Consider the following 18,019-nt stretch of genomic DNA (forward strand, 5'->3'; position numbering starts at 1 on the left):
ATGTAGATGTTTGGTCCCAGAGGTAGATACTGCTTGGTGATGAGAAACCCTACTACACTAACTGTTACATGTAGATGTTGGGTACCAGAGGTAGATACTGCTTGGTGATGAGTAACCCTACTACACTAACTGTTACATGTAGATGTTGGGTACCAGAGGTAGATACTGCTTGGTGATGAGTAACCCTACTACACTAACTGTTACATGTAGATGTTGGGTACCAGAGGTAGATACTGCTTGGTGATGAGTAACCCTACTACACTGTTACATGTAGATGTTGGGTACCAGAGGTAGATACTGCTTGGTGATGAGAAACCCTACTACACTGTTACATGTAGATGTATGGTACCAGAGGTAGATACTGCTTGGTGATGAGTAACCCTACTACACTGTTACATGTAGATGTTGGGTACCAGAGGTAGATACTGCTTGGTGATGAGTAACCCTACTACACTAACTGTTACATGTAGATGTATGGTACCAGAGGTAGATACTGCTTGGTGATGAGTAACCCTACTACACTGTTACATGTAGATGTTGGGTACCAGAGGTAGATACTGCTTGGTGATGAGTAACCCTACTACACTAACTGTTACATGTAGATGTTTGGTACCAGAGGTAGATACTGCTTGGTGATGAGTAACCCTACTACACTGTTACATGTAGATGTTGGGTACCAGAGGTAGATACTGCTTGGTGATGAGTAACCCTACTACACTAACTGTTACATGTAGATGTTTGGTACCAGAGGTAGATACTGCTTGGTGATGAGTAACCCTACTACACTAACTGTTACATGTAGATGTTGGGTACCAGAGGTAGATACTGCTTGGTGATGAGTAACCCTACTACACTAACTGTTACATGTAGATGTTTGGTACCAGAGGTAGATACTGCTTGGTGATGAGTAACCCTACTACACTGTTACATGTAGATGTTGGGTACCAGAGGTAGATACTGCTTGGTGATGAGAAACCCTACTACACTGTTACATGTAGATGTTTGGTACCAGAGGTAGATACTGCTTGGTGATGAGAAACCCTACTACACTGTTACATGTAGATGTTGGGTACCAGAGGTAGATACTGCTTGGTGATGAGTAACCCTACTACACTGTTACATGTAGATGTTTGGTACCAGAGGTAGATACTGCTTGGTGATGAGTAACCCTACTACACTAACTGTTACATGTAGATGTTGGGTACCAGAGGTAGATACTGCTTGGTGATGAGTAACCCTACTACACTAACTGTTACATGTAGATGGTTGGTACCAGAGGTAGATACTGCTTGGTGATGAGTAACCCTACTACACTAACTGTTACATGTAGATGTTGGGTACCAGAGGTAGATACTGCTTGGTGATGAGTAACCCTACTACACTAACTGTTACATGTAGATGTTGGTACCAGAGGTAGATACTGCTTGGTGATGAGTAACCCTACTACACTAACTGTTACATGTAGATGTATGGTACCAGAGGTAGATACTGCTTGGTGATGAGTAACCCTACTACACTGTTACATGTAGATGTTGGGTACCAGAGGTAGATACTGCTTGGTGATGAGTAACCCTACTACACTGTTACATGTAGATGTTGGGTACCAGAGGTAGATACTGCTTGGTGATGAGTAACCCTACTACACTAACTGTTACATGTAGATGTTGGGTCCCAGAGGTAGATACTGCTTGGTGATGAGAAACCCTACTACACTAACTGTTACATGTAGATGTGTGGTACCAGAGGTAGATACTGCTTGGTGATGAGAAACCCTACTACACTAACTGTTACATGTAGATGTTGGGTCCCAGAGGTAGATACTGCTTGGTGATGAGTAACCCTACTACACTGTTACATGTAGATGTTTGGTACCAGAGGTAGATACTGCTTGGTGATGAGTAACCCTACTACACTAACTGTTACATGTAGATGTTTGGTACCAGAGGTAGATACTGCTTGGTGATGAGTAACCCTACTACACTAACTGTTACATGTAGATGTATGGTACCAGAGGTAGATACTGCTTGGTGATGAGTAACCCTACTACACTAACTGTTACATGTAGATGTTTGGTACCAGAGGTAGATACTGCTTGGTGATGAGTAACCCTACTACACTGTTACATGTAGATGTTTGGTACCAGAGGTAGATACTGCTTGGTGATGAGTAACCCTACTACACTAACTGTTACATGTAGATGTTGGGTACCAGAGGTAGATACTGCTTGGTGATGAGTAACCCTACTACACTAACTGTTACATGTAGATGTATGGTACCAGAGGTAGATACTGCTTGGTGATGAGAAACCCTACTACACTAACTGTTACATGTAGATGTTGGGTACCAGAGGTAGATACTGCTTGGTGATGAGAAACCCTACTACACTAACTGTTACATGAAGACGTTTGGTCCCAGAGGTAGATACTGCTTGGTGATGAGAAACCCTACTACACTAACTGTTACATGACTTGGTCAAAAGTAGTACACTAAATAGGGAATAGTGTGTGTCTTAGGATGGTATGTACAGCAAATAACCTCTCTCTCGCTCTCGCTCTCGCTCTCCTCTCTCTCTCAGCAGGTAACAGGAGACTGATGTCAAACTGTCACAGCTCAGCCTCCTCTTCCTCCTCCTAGGAACCAGTCTAACGAACCAAAAAAACACCAAAATACAACCTAATGAGAACTAACAGGCTATCAACAAGGATCTATGTTCAACAAAACTGAAATTCAGCCATCAAGCCAACGACCAACCAACTAGACCCAACATTCAGCCAACCAACCTTTGACCAATCAAGAAACACTCTGAAGGTCCCCCTCTTTCAGTCAATCATAAAACAACTACCTTGACCACAACGTTGTGTTCAATGGAGACAACGGTTGTTCTTCAATAAAACAGAAGCTTCTACAGTCGTCTGGTTGAAGTGTGTTAAATACAGAGTCCCTTTAGGTACCAACACACATCCTACACTACACATGTACTGGAGTACACAGACACACATCCTACACTACACATGTACTGGAGTACACAGCCTCACATCCTACACTACACATGTACTGGAGTACACAGACACATATCCTACACTACACATGTACTGGAGTACACAGACACATATCCTACACTACACATGTACTGGAGTACACAGACACACATCCTACACTACACATGTACTGGAGTACACAGACACACATCCTACACTACACATGTACTGGAGTACACAGACACACATCCTACACTACACATGTACTGGAGTACACAGCCTCACATCCTACACTACACATGTACTGGAGTACACAGACACATATCCTACACTACACATGTACTGGAGTACACAGACACATATCCTACACTACACATGTACTGGAGTACACAGACACACATCCTACACTACACATGTACTGGAGTACACAGACACACATCCTACACTACACATGTACTGGAGTACACAGACACACATCCTACACTACACATGTACTGGAGTACACAGACACACATCCTACACTACACATGTACTGGAGTACACAGACACACATCCTACACTACACATGTACTGGAGTACACAGACACACATCCTACACTACACATGTACTGGAGTACACAGACACACATCCTACACTACACATGTACTGGAGTGGACACACATCCTACACTACACATGTACTGGAGTACACAGACACACATCCTACACTACACATGTACTGGAGTGGACACACATCCTACACTACACATGTACTGGAGTACACAGACACACATCCTACACTACACATGTACTGGAGTACACAGACACACATCCTACACTACACATGTACTGTAGTACACAGACACACATCCTACACTACACATGTACTGGAGTACACAGACACACATCCTACACTACACATGTACTGGAGTACACAGACACACATCCTACACTACACATGTACTGGAGTACACAGACACACATCCTACACTACACATGTACTGGAGTACACAGACACATATCCTACACTACACATGTACTGGAGTACACAGACACATATCCTACACTACACATGTACTGGAGTACACAGACACACATCCTACACTACACATGTACTGGAGTACACAGACACACATCCTACACTACACATGTACTGGAGTACACAGACACACATTCTACACTACACATGTACTGGAGTACACAGACACACATCCTACACTACACATGTACTGGAGTACACAGACACACATCCTACACTACACATGTACTGGAGTACACAGACACACATCCTACACTACACATGTACTGGAGTGGACACACATCCTACACTACACATGTACTGGAGTACACAGACACACATCCTACACTACACATGTACTGGAGTGGACACACATCCTACACTACACATGTACTGGAGTACACAGACACACATCCTACACTACACATGTACTGGAGTACACAGACACACATCCTACACTACACATGTACTGTAGTACACAGACACACATCCTACACTACACATGTACTGGAGTACACAGACACACATCCTACACTACACATGTACTGGAGTACACAGACACACATCCTACACTACACTTGTACTGGAGTACACAGACACACATCCTACACTACACATGTACTGGAGTACACAGACACACATCCTACACTACACGTGGACAGACACACATCCTACACTACACATGTACTGGAGTACACAGACACACATCCTACACTACACATGTACTGGAGTACACAGACACACATCCTACACTACACATGTACTGGAGTACACAGACACACATCCTACACTACACCTGTACTGGAGTACACAGACACATATCCTACGCTACACATGTACTGGAGTGGACACACATCCTACACTACACATGTACTGGAGTACACAGACACACATCCTACACTACACTTGTACTGGAGTACACAGACACACATCCTACACTACACATGTACTGGAGTACACAGACACACATCCTACACTACACGTGGACAGACACACATCCTACACTACACATGTACTGGAGTACACAGACACACATCCTACACTACACATGTACTGGAGTGGACACTACCTAGTCAGATCATGTTTTAAGAGTTCTGAACACACGGACTTTGCTATGAGGGTTTCACACAGACTGATCTCAGTTAATTCATACTGTATGTTGTAGTCTGTCCAAGAGGGGAATCACACAGACTGATCTCAGTTAATTCATACTGTATGTTGTAGTCTGTCCAAGAGGGGAATCACACAGACTGATCTCAGTTAATTCATACTGTATGTTGTAGTCTGTCCAAGAGGGGAATCACACAGACTGATCTCAGTTAATTCATACTGTATGTTGTAGTCTGTCCAAGAGGGGAATCACACAGACTGATCTCAGTTAATTCATACTGTATATTGTAGTCTGTCCAAGAGGGGAATCACACAGACTGATCTCAGTTAATTCATACTGTATATTGTAGTCTGTCCAAGAGGGGAATCACACAGACTGATCTCAGTTAATTCATACTGTATATTGTAGTCTGTCCAAGAGGGGAATCACACAGACTGATCTCAGTTAATTCATACTGTATGTTGTAGTCTGTCCAAGAGGGGAATCACACAGACTGATCTCAGTTAATTCATACTGTATGTTGTAGTCTGTCTAATAATTAAATCACACAAGACTGACAGCCTGTAATTTTATTAAAAGCATTCAGTTGATTACATGGCAGTTTAGAGAGAAACATCATAACAATAATCTACATCATAATCAATAATCAATATCATAACATTTATAATCAATAACATCATTATCTATATACTACTAACAACATCATAACAATAATCTACATCATAATCAATATCATAACATTTATAATCAATAACATCATGAGAGGTAAACAACAACAACAAACCCCTTTATTATTATTTTTTTCAAAATACAAAGAACGAACAGATGATTATAATAATACATGGATTAATAATGGGAACACTTCAAGATAAAGAATCTAAGAGACACTAAATAAGATAAAGAATCTAAGAGACACTAAATAAGATAAAGATTCTAAGAGACACTAAATAAGATAAAGAATCTAAGAGACACTAAATAAGATAAAGATTCTAAGAGACACTAAATAAGATAAAGAATCTAAGAGACACTAAATAAGATAAAGAATCTAAGAGACACTAAATAAGATAAAGAATCTAAGAGATACTAAATAAGATAAAGATTCTAAGAGATACTAAATAAGATAAAGACAAAGACTAAAGACATTAAGACAAAAGCAAAAAGCAATACATTCTGGAACACAAGTCAGATGTAATGAGCTACTCTCTTCAAATAATTAAAACCCCATGTTACCAAAACTCCATGTTACCAAACTCCCTGTTACCCAAAACCCCATGTTACCAAAACCCCATGTTACCCAAAACCCCATGTTACCCAAAACCCCATGTTACCCAAAACCCCATGTTACCCAAAACCCCATGTTACCAAAACCCCATGTTACCAAAACTCCATGTTACCAAAACCCCATGTTACCAAACTCCCTGTTACCCAAAACCCCACGTTACCAAAACCCCATGTTACCCAAAACCCCATGTTACCCAGAACCCCATGTTACCCAGAACCCCATGTTACCAAAACCCCATGTTACCCAAAACCCCATGTTACCCAAAACCCCATGTTACCAAAACCCCATGTTACCCAAAACCCCATGTTACCCAAAACCCCATGTTACCCAGAACCCCATGTTACCCAAAACCCCACGTTACCCAAAACCCCATGTTACCCTGGTGGTAAAAAACTTAACTAAAAGGAATAATGGTGGTTGCAGTCACTCCTTTTAGATTCCTTCCAAGGTTCTAGAAAGATAAACTAATTCTGAACTTGTTATTAAAATTAGAACCACTTCAGGTTTGTCACCACATTTTAAACACCAGTCCACTGCTGACCATCGATTTAAAACACAAAACTGACCTAAGATCAGCATGTAGGGTCAGCTTCATTCTACTCCTACTCCGTCCCCTGGGCTGCTCTCTCCTCTCCCGGTCCAGCTTCAGCTCTGGAGCTCAGAGAGACCATCTCCATGGCATTGACATAAAGATCCATGCTGCTCACTCTGTTCACTCTCTTCTGCCTCCTGGTGGGCTAGGGAGACACAGCACCAACAGTCAGACATTTACTCTCCAGTATCTCCATTCTCTCTCCCTCCCCCTCACCCTCTCCCTCTCCCTCTAGTTTAAATGACTTGTAACGTCTGAGTAAATGTCTTTACCTTGTAGTACAGGTAGGAGGTGGTGATGGCTGTCAGTAGGAGCAGCAGCACTACAACGTGTCTGATGATGAAGGCTGGCAGAGGAGAGGCTGCAAACAGAAACACCTTTGATGAGGGGACTGATCATCATCACATAGATCTGTGGGAAATCTGTCAATGACAAAGTTATAAGTCTGGTTCATGTTCAGTTACCTGTGATGGTGAGGGAGAGGAGCTCACTCTCAGAGGAGAAGTTATGAGAGAAAACATAATTGTCATAAACACAGCTGTAGTTCCCTTGGTGGGAGTCATCTGCAGCAGGGAAGAGGAAGGCAGCAGAGTGATTGACAGCTGGCTGGGTCTGGGTTCTGTTGGAGCCGGTGAACGTGAGGAGGAAGGAGCCTCCTGGGTACTGTGGCTGAGTGGAGCAGGTGATGGTGAAGCTGTAGCCCCTGAACATCTCGGGCCCCTGGTGGCCCCTGGAGACCCCTCCCATTGAGTCAGTCAGGAAGATATCAGGCTGGACCAGGAGATCTGTAACAATAAAAGAGAAGAAGAAAAACCTCTTCAACTAGTTTCCTATAGATATGACAATAACATCAGCATGTAACAGTGCTAGCCACCCTCCCTCACAGGGCAACATGAGTAGTGGGCCTACAGTCACTGAGACAACATATGTTGATATCAGGCTTAAGCAGGACATCTGGAACAAGAGGAGAGAAAAAGAAAACGTAGCTCCTCAACTACTTTCCTCATTTAGATATGACAATAACATGACATGTGACAGTGGTAGTGAGTAGAGACGTTCACTGAGATAACACTCAAATACAAAAGCATTCTGGGATATTTAAGTTGTATTTGATTCCTACTTGACTGATTGATCTATTTAGTAAAGCAGATTTACAAGCTAAACAGTCATCATGAGAGGTGCAGAGGAAGTTGTATGAATGAAGGAAATCAATTGAAAATTATTATAATATGTTGATATTTCCTGAGCAGATCACTGTGAGTCCAGGAAGGAGATATAATACATGGACAAAAGTATGTGGAACTCAGCAGTGAGTTTTACAACAGAGGATTATTTTTACGCTCTACGTGGTTCAACACTCGGCGGTCCGTTCTGTCAGCTTGTGTTGTCTACCACTTCACGGCTGAGCCGTTGTTGCTCCTAGACGTGCCACGTTGAAAGTCACTGATATCTTCAGTGAGTCCATTCTACTGCCAATGTTTGTCTATGGAGATTGCATGGTTGTGTGCTTGATTTTATATACCCGTCAGCAACAGGTGTGGCTGAAATAGCCGACTCCACTGATGTCCACATACTTTTGGCCATATAGTGTGTCTTGTTAATACCTGAGCAGATCACTGTGAGTCCAGGAAGGAGATAATACATTCTGGAACACTCCCTCAGTGAAGACTCAGACCCAGAACAGGAAGCTCCAAACCCTCTAGTGGTGTTTCCAGGTAGTACTGAAACAGTGGAGCCACAACCCAGCTGTCTACACACTACTGCAGCTACAGCCTCCTGTTCCATGTCCTCAGTTCCCACAGTCCTCCACTCTCCCTGGTCGTACCGCTCCACTCCACCAGCACAGCGACTGCCTCCTCCCACCAGCCTCACATCATCAGGCTCTGAGAAAAGAAAAGAGAGACAGTAATCTTACTATTTTCTCACTAAAACTCACCTACAGTGGGGAGAACAAGTATTTGATACACTGCCGATTTTGCAGGTTTTCCTACTTACAAAGCATGTAGAGGTCTGTAATTTTTATCATAGGTACACTTCAACTGTGAGAGACGGAATCTAAAACAAAAATCCAGAAAATCACATTGTATGATTTTTAAGTAATTGATTTGCATTTTATTGCATGACATAAGTATTTGATCACCTACCAACCAGTAAGAATTCCGGCTCTCACAGACCTGTTAGTTTTTCTTTAAGAAGCCCTCCTGTTCTCCACTCATTACCTGTATTAACTGCACCTGTTTGAACTCGTTACCTGTATAAAAGACACCTGTCCACACACTCAATCAAACAGACACCAACCTCTCCACAATGGCCAAGACCAGAGAGCTGTGTAAGGACATCAGGGCTAAAATTGTAGACCTGCACAAGGCTGGGATGGGCTACAGGACAATAGGCAAGCAGCTTGGTGAGAAGGCAACAACTGTTGGCGCAATTATTAGAAAATGGAAGAAGTTCAAGATGACGGTCAATCACCCTCGGTCTGGGGCTCCATGCAAGATCTCACCTCGTGGGGCATCAATGATCACGAGGAAGGTGAGGGATCAGCCCAGAACTACACGGCAGGACCTGGTCAATGACCTGAAGAGAGCTGGGACCACAGTCTCAAAGAAAACCATTAGTAACACACTACGCCGTCATGGATTAAAATCCTGCAGCGCACGCAAGGTCCCCCTGCTCAAGCCAGCGCATGTCCAGGCCCGTCCGAAGTTTGCCAATGACCATCTGGATGATCCAGAGGAGGAATGGGAGAAGGTCATGTGGTCTGATGAGACAAAAATAGAGCTTTTTGGTCTAAACTTCACTTGCCGTGTTTGGAGGAAGAAGAAGGATGAGTACAACCCCAAGAACACCATCCCAACCGTGAAGCATGGAGGTGGAAACATCATTCTTTGGGGATGCTTTTCTGCAAAGGGGACAGGACGACTGCACCGTATCGAGGGGAGGATGGATGGTACCATGTATCATGAGATCTTGGCCAACAACCTCCTTCCCTCAGTAAGAGCATTGAAGATGGGTCGTGGCTGGGTCTTCCAGCATGACAACGACCCAAAACACACAGCCAGGGCAACTAAGGAGTGGCTCCGTAAGAAGCATCTCAAGGTCCTGGAGTGGCCTAGCCAGTCTCCAGACCTGAACCCAATAGAAAATCTTTGGAGGGAGCTGAAAGTCCGTATTGCCCAGCGACAGCCCCGAAACCTGAAAGATCTGGAGAAGGTCTGTATGGAGGAGTGGGCCAACATCCCTGCTGCAGTGTGTGCAAACCTGGTCAAGAACTACAGGAAACGTATGATCTCTGAAATTGCAAACAAAGGTTTCTGTACCAAATATTAAGTTCTGTTTATCTGATGTATCAAATACTTATGTCATGCAATAAAATGCAAATTAATTACTTAAAAATCATACAATGTGATTTTCTGGATTTTTGTTTTAGATTCCGTCTCTTACAGTTGAAGTGTACCTATGATAAAAATTACAGACCTCTACATGCTTTGTAAGTAGGAAAACCTGCAAAATCGGCAGTGTATCAAATACTTGTTATCCCCACTGTATATTGTCTCTCATATTCTTCACTCCAGGTGAGAAACAATGTTGACTGAGTGACAAACTGTTTCTTACCTGAGCAGGTGAGTCCAACAGCATTACCAGGTAGGCAGGTGTTGTGTTTTCTGTCTGAGGTGTCACAGTCCAGGAGAAGGGACTCATTGCCTTTACACTGGAACTCTTTATCCCAGGTCTGACCCTCACCTCCTCCATAGAGCCCCCCCTGTAGAGCTGCAGGAGCCCCACAGCCAACATCCCGACAGACTACCTCTGCATCTTGCCGGTCAAAGTCAGCTTCACACACTGAGGCCCAGGACTGATTGGACTTCACCTCCACTCTCCCAGAGCAGAGACCAGCTCCATCCACAAGCCGCACAGACTCTGGAGAAAAAGAGTTGGTTGAACATTCAATCAGTTTTGTTGATGACACTGTCAAGGACTAAACACAAATATGTTGGATAAAAGATTGTAGTTTGCTATGTTTGATACTGTAAGAGGTAGAAATGGGTTCTTAGTCACTCAGGATCGGGTTGGGAATAATGCAGGCAGGAGACAGGAATAAGTTCACTTCACTTTATAGAAAATAAACAGCTGGACATCCATCAGGCAGCTTCACTTCAGTACCATCTGAACTACAAGGTCTGATGCTATATGTCAGGGTCAGGCTGGGCTGGACCAAGAGAGGAACAGGTTACTGGTTATGATGACATCACTGGTGAGAACTCAGTGATATAAATATATCTCTCTCTCTCATCTCTCCCTCTTCCTCTCCTCCTCCCTCATTCTCTTTGTGACAGTGGTAGTGAGTAGAGACGTTCACTGAGATAACACTCAAATACAAAAGCATTCTGGGATATTTAAGTTGTATTTGATTCCTACTTGACTGAGTGATCTATTTTGCAAAGCAGACTGACAAGTTAAACAGTCATCATGAGAGGTGCAGAGGAAGTTGTATGAATGAAGGAAATCAGTTGAATATAATTATAATATGTTGATATTTCCTGAGCAGATCACTGTGAGTCCAGGAAGGAGATATAATACATGGACAAAAGTATGTGGAACTCAGCAGTGAGTTTTACAACAGAGGATTATTTTTACGCTCTACGTGGTTCAACACTCGGCGGTCCGTTCTGTCAGCTTGTGTTGTCTACCACTTCACGGCTGAGCCGTTGTTGCTCCTAGACTTGCCACGTTAAGTCACTGAGATCTTCAGTAAGGACATTTTACTGACTGTGTTTGTCTATGGAGATTGCATGGCTGTGTGCTCATTTCAGCTACACATTGCTGTGTGGCTGAAATATCAGAATCCACAAATGCCCACATACTTTTGGCCACATAGTGTGTCTTGTTCTTACCTGAGCAGATCACTGTGAATCCAGGACGGAGAACATAACTTCTCCCACACTCCCTCAGTGAAGACTCAGACCCAGAACAGGAAACTCTAAACCCTCTAGTGGTGTTTCCAGGTAGTACTGAAACAGTGGAGCCACAACCCAGCTGTCTACACACTACTGCAGCTATAGCCTCCTTGTTCCAGTCAGTTCCCACAGTCCTCCACTCTCCCTTGTCGTACCACTCCACTCCACCAGCACAGCGACTGCCTCCTCCCACCAGCCTCACATCATCAGGCTCTGAGAAAAGAAAAGAGAGAGACAGTAATCTTACTATTTTCTCACTAAAACACACCTATATTGTCTCTCATATTCTTCACTCCAGGTGAGAAACAATGTTGATTGAGTGACAAACTGTTTCTTACCTGAGCAGGTGAGTCCAACAGCATTACCAGGTAGGCAGGTGTTGTGTTTTCTGTCTGAGGTGTCACAGTCCAGGAGAAGGGACTCATTGCCTTTACACTGGAACTCTTTATCCCAGGTCTGACCCTCACCTCCTCCATAGAGCCCCCCCTGTAGAGCTGCAGGAGCCCCACAGCCAAGCTCCCCACAGACTACCTCTGCATCCTGCCGGTCAAAGTCAGCTTCACACACTGAGGCCCAGGACTGATTGGACTTCACCTCCACTCTCCCAGAGCAGAGAACAGCTCCATCCACAAGCCGCACAGACTCTGGAGAAAAAGAGTTGGTTGAACATTCAATCAGTTTTGTTGATGACACTGTCAAGGACTAAACACAAATATGTTGGATAAAAGATTGTAGTTTGCTATGTTTGATACTGTAAGAGGTAGAAATGGGTTCTTAGTCACTCAGGATTGGGTTGGGAATAATGCAGGCAGGAGACAGGAATAAGTTCACTTCACTTTATAGAAAATAAACAGCTGGACATCCATCAGGCAGCTTCACTTCAGTACCATCTGAACTACAATGATCTGCCCATGAACATCTCCCATAAACCAATATGACAAACACAAATATAATGTTTAAATACATCTGACATCTCTCCCTCTATTTAAATGAAATAAAAACACATAAAACATGATACATGGTAATATTATATAATGTATAAATAAATCTCTCAATATGACCAGTCTCTTACCTGAACAGGTCACATGACGATAATATCCACCATCACAGACATCAGGTGTTACTCCTGTGATGTCACAATGTTCACTTCCACTGCAACTGATACTAGATAGTCTGACTCCTCTTCTTCCATCTTCAATCAGAGGTCCTCTAGATTCAGCTACAGGATTCCCACAGTCCAGCTCTCTACACACAAGCTTAGCATCTCTCATCATGCTCCACCACCCAGGACATAGACCCAACCACTCTCCTCTGTAGAAGACTTCCACTGTCCCAGAACAGGAAGTGGTTCCATTCACCAGTCTGACTGAGAGTTCAGCTGTAAACAGCAGAGAGGAAAACACAGTGGTGAGAACAGATGATGACAGTGATTCTGTTATTCTAACAGCAGTAATGCTTTGTGGTTGACAAGTATTAGTAGTTCCATAAAACACTACTTGTTATTGGGGTTTAGAATGGTTTGTATGGACACATGAATTTCTCCATGTGGGATAATAAAGTTGACTAATATTGAACTGCTATAATCACTGTAGATTTATACTCTACCTACCTGGTGGACTGACGCTTTGAGCCTGGAGATCTGAGGAGAAAGAGAGAGACAGAGGAGAAAGAGAGAGAGAGACAGAGAGAAACAAAGGAGAAAGAGAGGAGTCAGAGGAAGAGAGAGACAGAGGAGAAAGGGAGGAGTCAGAGGAAGAGAGAGACAGAGGAGAAAGGGAGGAGTCAGAGGAAGAGAGAGACAGAGGGGAAAGGGAGGAGTCAGAAGAAGAGAGAGACAGAGGAGAAAGGGAGGAGTCAGAGGAAGAGAGAGACAGAGGAGAAAGGGAGGAGTCAGAGGAAGAGAGAGACAGAGGAGAAAGGGAGGAGTCAGAGGAAGAGAGAGACAGAGGGGAAAGGGAGGAGTCAGAAGAAGAGAGAGGCAGAGGAGAAAGGGAGGAGTCAGAGGAAGAGAGAGGCAGAGATTAAATCAACATCAACATGACCTTTCATGATGTGATGGGAAGACAGGCTTATCGTTGGTATGGTGCAACAACACACATGTGTACATACACTATATATACAAAAGTATGTGGACACCCCTTCAAATTAGTGGATTCTATTTCAGCCACACCCCTTCCTGACAGATGTATTAAATCAAGCACTCAGCCATGCAATCTCCATAGACAAACATTGTCAGTAGAATGGCTTTAATGAAGAGCTCAGTGACTTTCAACATGACAACATCATAGGATACCCCCTTTCCAAGTCAGACGGTCAAATTTCATAATCCCCCAAATCCTCTCCTCTCTTCTCCTCTTCTCCCCATCTCTACTCCTCTTCTCCCTCTCTCTTCTACTAATCTTCCCCTCTCCCTCTCTTCCCCTCTCTTCTCCCCTTCTCCCCCTCTTCTCCTCTTCTCCCCCTCTATCTTCTCCCCCTTTCCTCTACTCTTCTCCCCCACTCTTCTCCTCTTCTCCCCGTCTCCTCCCCCTGTCCTCTCCTCTCACTTTTCTTCTCCCCTCTCCACTTCTCCCCCTCTCTCCTCTTTTACCCCTCTCCTCTCCACTCCTCCCTCAGCTCCCCCTCTCTTCTCATCTTCTCCCTCTCCTCCCCCTCTCTTCTCCCCATCTCTTCTCCTCTTTCCCCCATCTCTTCTCCTCTCTTCAATTCTCTGCTTCTCCCCCTCTCCCTTCTCTTCCTCTCTCTTCTCCCCCATCTCATCTACTCTTCTCTCCTCCCCGCTCTCCTATTCTCCCCCCTCTCCACACCTCCCTCTCTTCTCCTCTTTCCCCCTCTCCTCTTCTCCCCCTCTTCTCCACCTCTCCTCTCCTCTTCTCCCCTCCCCTCTCTTCTCCCATCTTCTCCCCCCTATATTCTTCTCTTCTCCCCTTCCCCACTTCTGCCCCTACCCCCTCTACTCTTCTCTTCTCCCCCCTCTCCTCTTCTCCCCTCCCCTCTCCTCTCCTCTTCTTCTCCCCCTCTCCCTTCTCCACCCCGCTCTCCTCTCCTCTACACTCCTCGCCCTCTCCCAGCTCCCCCTCTCTTCTCCTCTTCTCCCTCTTCTACCCCTCTCATCTCTCCTCTTCTCCCCATCTCTTCTCCTCTTTCCCCACTCTATTCTCCTCTTCTCCCCATCTCTTCTCCCCTTCTCCCCATCTCTTCTCCCCTTCTCCCCATCTCTTCTCCTCTTCTCCCCATCTCTTCTCCTCTTCTCTTCTCCTCTTTCCCCGCTTTATTCTCCTCTCCTCAATTCTCCTCTTCTGCCCCTCTTCTCTCCACACCTCCCCCTCTCTTCTCCTCCTCTCTTCTCCTCTTCTTCCCTTGTCCTCTCCTCTCATCTTCTCCAACCCTTCTCCTCTTTTGACACTCTATTCTTCTCTTCTCCCCCTCTCATTCTCTCTCCACTCCACTCCTCTCCTCTTCTCCCCCTCTCTTCTCCTCTGTCCTCTCCTCTTCTTCCCTTGTCCTCATCTCTTCTCCTCTTACTTTTCTTCTCCCCTCTCCACTTCTCCCCCTCTCTTCTCCTATTTTCCCCCTCTCTTCTCCTCTTCTGCCCCTCCCTTCTCCACCCCGCTCTCCTCTACACTCCTCCCAGCTCCCCCCCTTCTCCCCCTCTCCTCTTCTCCCCTGTCCTCTCCTCTTCTTCCCTTGTACTCTCATCTCCTCTCACTTTTCTTCTCCCCCTCTCTTCTCCACCCTGCTCTCCTCTACACTCCTCCCAGCTCCCCCTATTTTTCTCCTCTACTCCTCTCTTCTACACCCTCATCTCTTCCCCTCCCCCCTCTACTCCCCCTCTCCTATTCTCTTCTCTCCTCTTATCCCCCTCGACCCTTCTTCTCCCCCTATTTTCTCCTCTTCCCCCCATCTCTTCTCCTCTTTCCCCCATCTCTTCTCCTCTTTCCCCACTCTCTTCTCCTCTTTCCCCACTCTCTTCTCCTCTTTCCCCACTCTCTTCTCCTCTCCTCTTCAATTTTCCGCTTCTCACCCTCTCCTCTCCTCTCTCTTCTCCACCTCTCTTCTAATCTTCTCCCCTCTCCTCTTCTGCACCTCTCCTCCCCATCTCATCTACTCTTCTCCCCCTCCCCGCTCTCCTATTCTCCCACCTCCACCTCTCTTCTCCTCTTTTGTCCCACTTCTCACCTCCCCCCTCTACTCTTCTACCCCTCTCATTCTCCCTCTACACCTCTACTCTCCTCTTCTCCCCATCTCTTCTCCTCTTTCCCCGCTCTCTTCTCCTCTCTTCAATTCTCTGCTTCTCACCCTCTCCTCTTCTCCCCCCTTCTCCCCTCTCCCTTCTCTTCTCCCCCATCTCATCTACTCTTCTCCCCCTCTCCTCTCCTCCAATTCCCCACTTCTGCCCCTCTCTTCTCCTCTTTTGACACTCTATTCTCCTCTTCTCCCCCTCTCATTCTACCTCCACTCCTCTCCTCTTCTCCCCCTCTCTTCTCCTCTTCTCCCCCTCTCCTCTCCTCCCCTTCCCCACTTCTCCCCCTCTCCTCTCCTCCCCTTCCCCACTTCTCCCCCTCTCATTCTCCCTCCACTCCACTCCTCTCCTCTCTTCTCCTCTCACTTTTCTCCTCCCCCCTCTCCTATTCTATTCTCTCCTCTTATCCCCTCTCTTCTCCTCTTTTGTCCCACTTCTCACCTCCCCCCTCTACTCTTCTACCCCTCTCATTCTCCCTCTACACCTCTACTCTCCTCTTCTCCCCATCTCTTCTCCTCTTTCCCCGCTCTCTTCTCCTCTCTCTTCAATTCTCTGCTTCTCACCCTCTCCTCTTCTCCCCCCTTCTCCCCTCTCCCTTCTCTTCTCCCCCATCTCATCTACTCTTCTCCCCCTCTCCTCTCCTCCAATTCCCCACTTCTGCCCCTCTCTTCTCCTCTTTTGACACTCTATTCTCCTCTTCTCCCCCTCTCATTCTACCTCCACTCCTCTCCTCTTCTCCCCCTCTCTTCTCCTCTTCTCCCCCTCTCCTCTCCTCCCCTTCCCCACTTCTCCCCCTCTCCTCTCCTCCCCTTCCCCACTTCTCCCCCTCTCATTCTCCCTCCACTCCACTCCTCTCCTCTCTTCTCCTCTCACTTTTCTCCTCCCCCCTCTCCTATTCTATTCTCTCCTCTTATCCCCTCTCTTCTCCTCTTCTCCCCATCTCTTCTCCTCTTCTCCCCATCTCTTCTCCTCTTCTCCCCACCTCTTCTCCTCTTTCCCCCACCTCTTTTGACACTCTATTCTCCTCTTCTCCCCCTCTCATTCTCCCTCCACTCCTCTCCTCTTCTCCCCCTCTCTTCTCCTCTTCTGCCCCTCTCTTCTCCACCCCGCTCTCCTCTCCTCTAAACTCCTCCCCCTCTCCCAGCTCCCCCTCTCTTCCCCTCCCCTCTCTATTCTTCTCCCCCTATCCTCATCTCTTCTCCTCTTTCCCACATCTCTTCTCCACACCTCCCCTCTCTTTCCTCTTTTGCCCCTCCCCTCTTCTCCACCCCCCCTTCTCCCCCTCTTCCCCACTTCTGCCTCTCTTCTCCTCTTTTGACACTCTATTTTCCTCTTCTCCCCCTCTCATTCTCCCTCCACTCCTCTTCTCCCCCTGTCCTCTCCTCCTCTCACTTTTCTTCTCCCCTCTCTACCCCCTCTCTTCTACCCCCCTTCTCCTCTTTCCCCCATCTCTTCTCCTCTTTCCCCGCTCTCTTCTCCTCTCTTCAATTCTCCGCTTCTCACCCTCTCCTCTTCTCCTCCTCTCTTCTAATCTTCTCCCCTCCCCTCTTCTCCTCTCCCCTCTTCTGCACATCTCCTCTTCTCCCCATCTCTTCTCCTATTTCCCCCATCTCTTCTCCCCCTCTCCTCTCCTCCCCTCTCATCCCCCCTTTCCTCTTCTCCATCTCTCTTCTCCACTTCTCCCCCTCTCCTCTTCTCCCCCTCTCATATTCTCCAACCCTCTCATATTCTCCAACCCTCTCCTTCCCCACTTCTGCCCCTCTCTTCTCCTCTTTTGATACTCTATTCTCCTCTTCTCACAATCTCCTCTTCTCCTCCCTCTCCCCTTTCCTCCTCTTCTCTTTCTTCTCCTCTTCTC

General features: G+C 45.8%; 3 protein-coding genes across 4 annotated transcripts in view; 2 read left to right on the forward strand and 1 right to left on the reverse strand.

Moving 5' to 3' along the window:
* LOC139577731 (cysteine-rich protein 1-like) overlaps window positions 1-2,910 on the forward strand; it is a 137,034-nt gene extending 134,124 nt beyond the window's left edge. The window contains exon 4 of one of the 2 annotated variants that reach the window (XM_071404921.1): window positions 2,576-2,910. In XM_071404921.1, coding sequence (XP_071261022.1) covers window positions 2,576-2,634 — 59 coding nt within the window. In that variant the 3' untranslated portion in view covers window positions 2,635-2,910. The remainder of the gene's footprint in view (window positions 1-2,575) is intronic. The other variant, XM_071404922.1, reaches the window with a different exon arrangement.
* LOC139579781 (scavenger receptor cysteine-rich type 1 protein M130-like) overlaps window positions 1-18,019 on the forward strand; it is a 524,366-nt gene that overhangs the window by 322,000 nt on the left and 184,347 nt on the right. The window lies entirely within an intron of this gene.
* On the reverse strand, window positions 7,239-12,457 carry LOC139577938 (scavenger receptor cysteine-rich domain-containing protein DMBT1-like). Its single transcript, XM_071405059.1, has 3 exons — window positions 12,450-12,457; window positions 11,856-12,175; window positions 7,239-7,745 (listed from the first exon to the last, which is right to left on the reverse strand). The coding sequence occupies exons 1-3, from the start codon at window positions 12,455-12,457 to the stop codon at window positions 7,417-7,419; spliced, it is 657 nt and encodes a 218-aa protein (XP_071261160.1). The 3' UTR covers window positions 7,239-7,416.

Source organism: Salvelinus alpinus, chromosome 6 (genome assembly GCF_045679555.1).
Source record: "Salvelinus alpinus chromosome 6, SLU_Salpinus.1, whole genome shotgun sequence".
NCBI classification, from domain to species: Eukaryota; Metazoa; Chordata; class Actinopteri; order Salmoniformes; family Salmonidae; genus Salvelinus; species Salvelinus alpinus.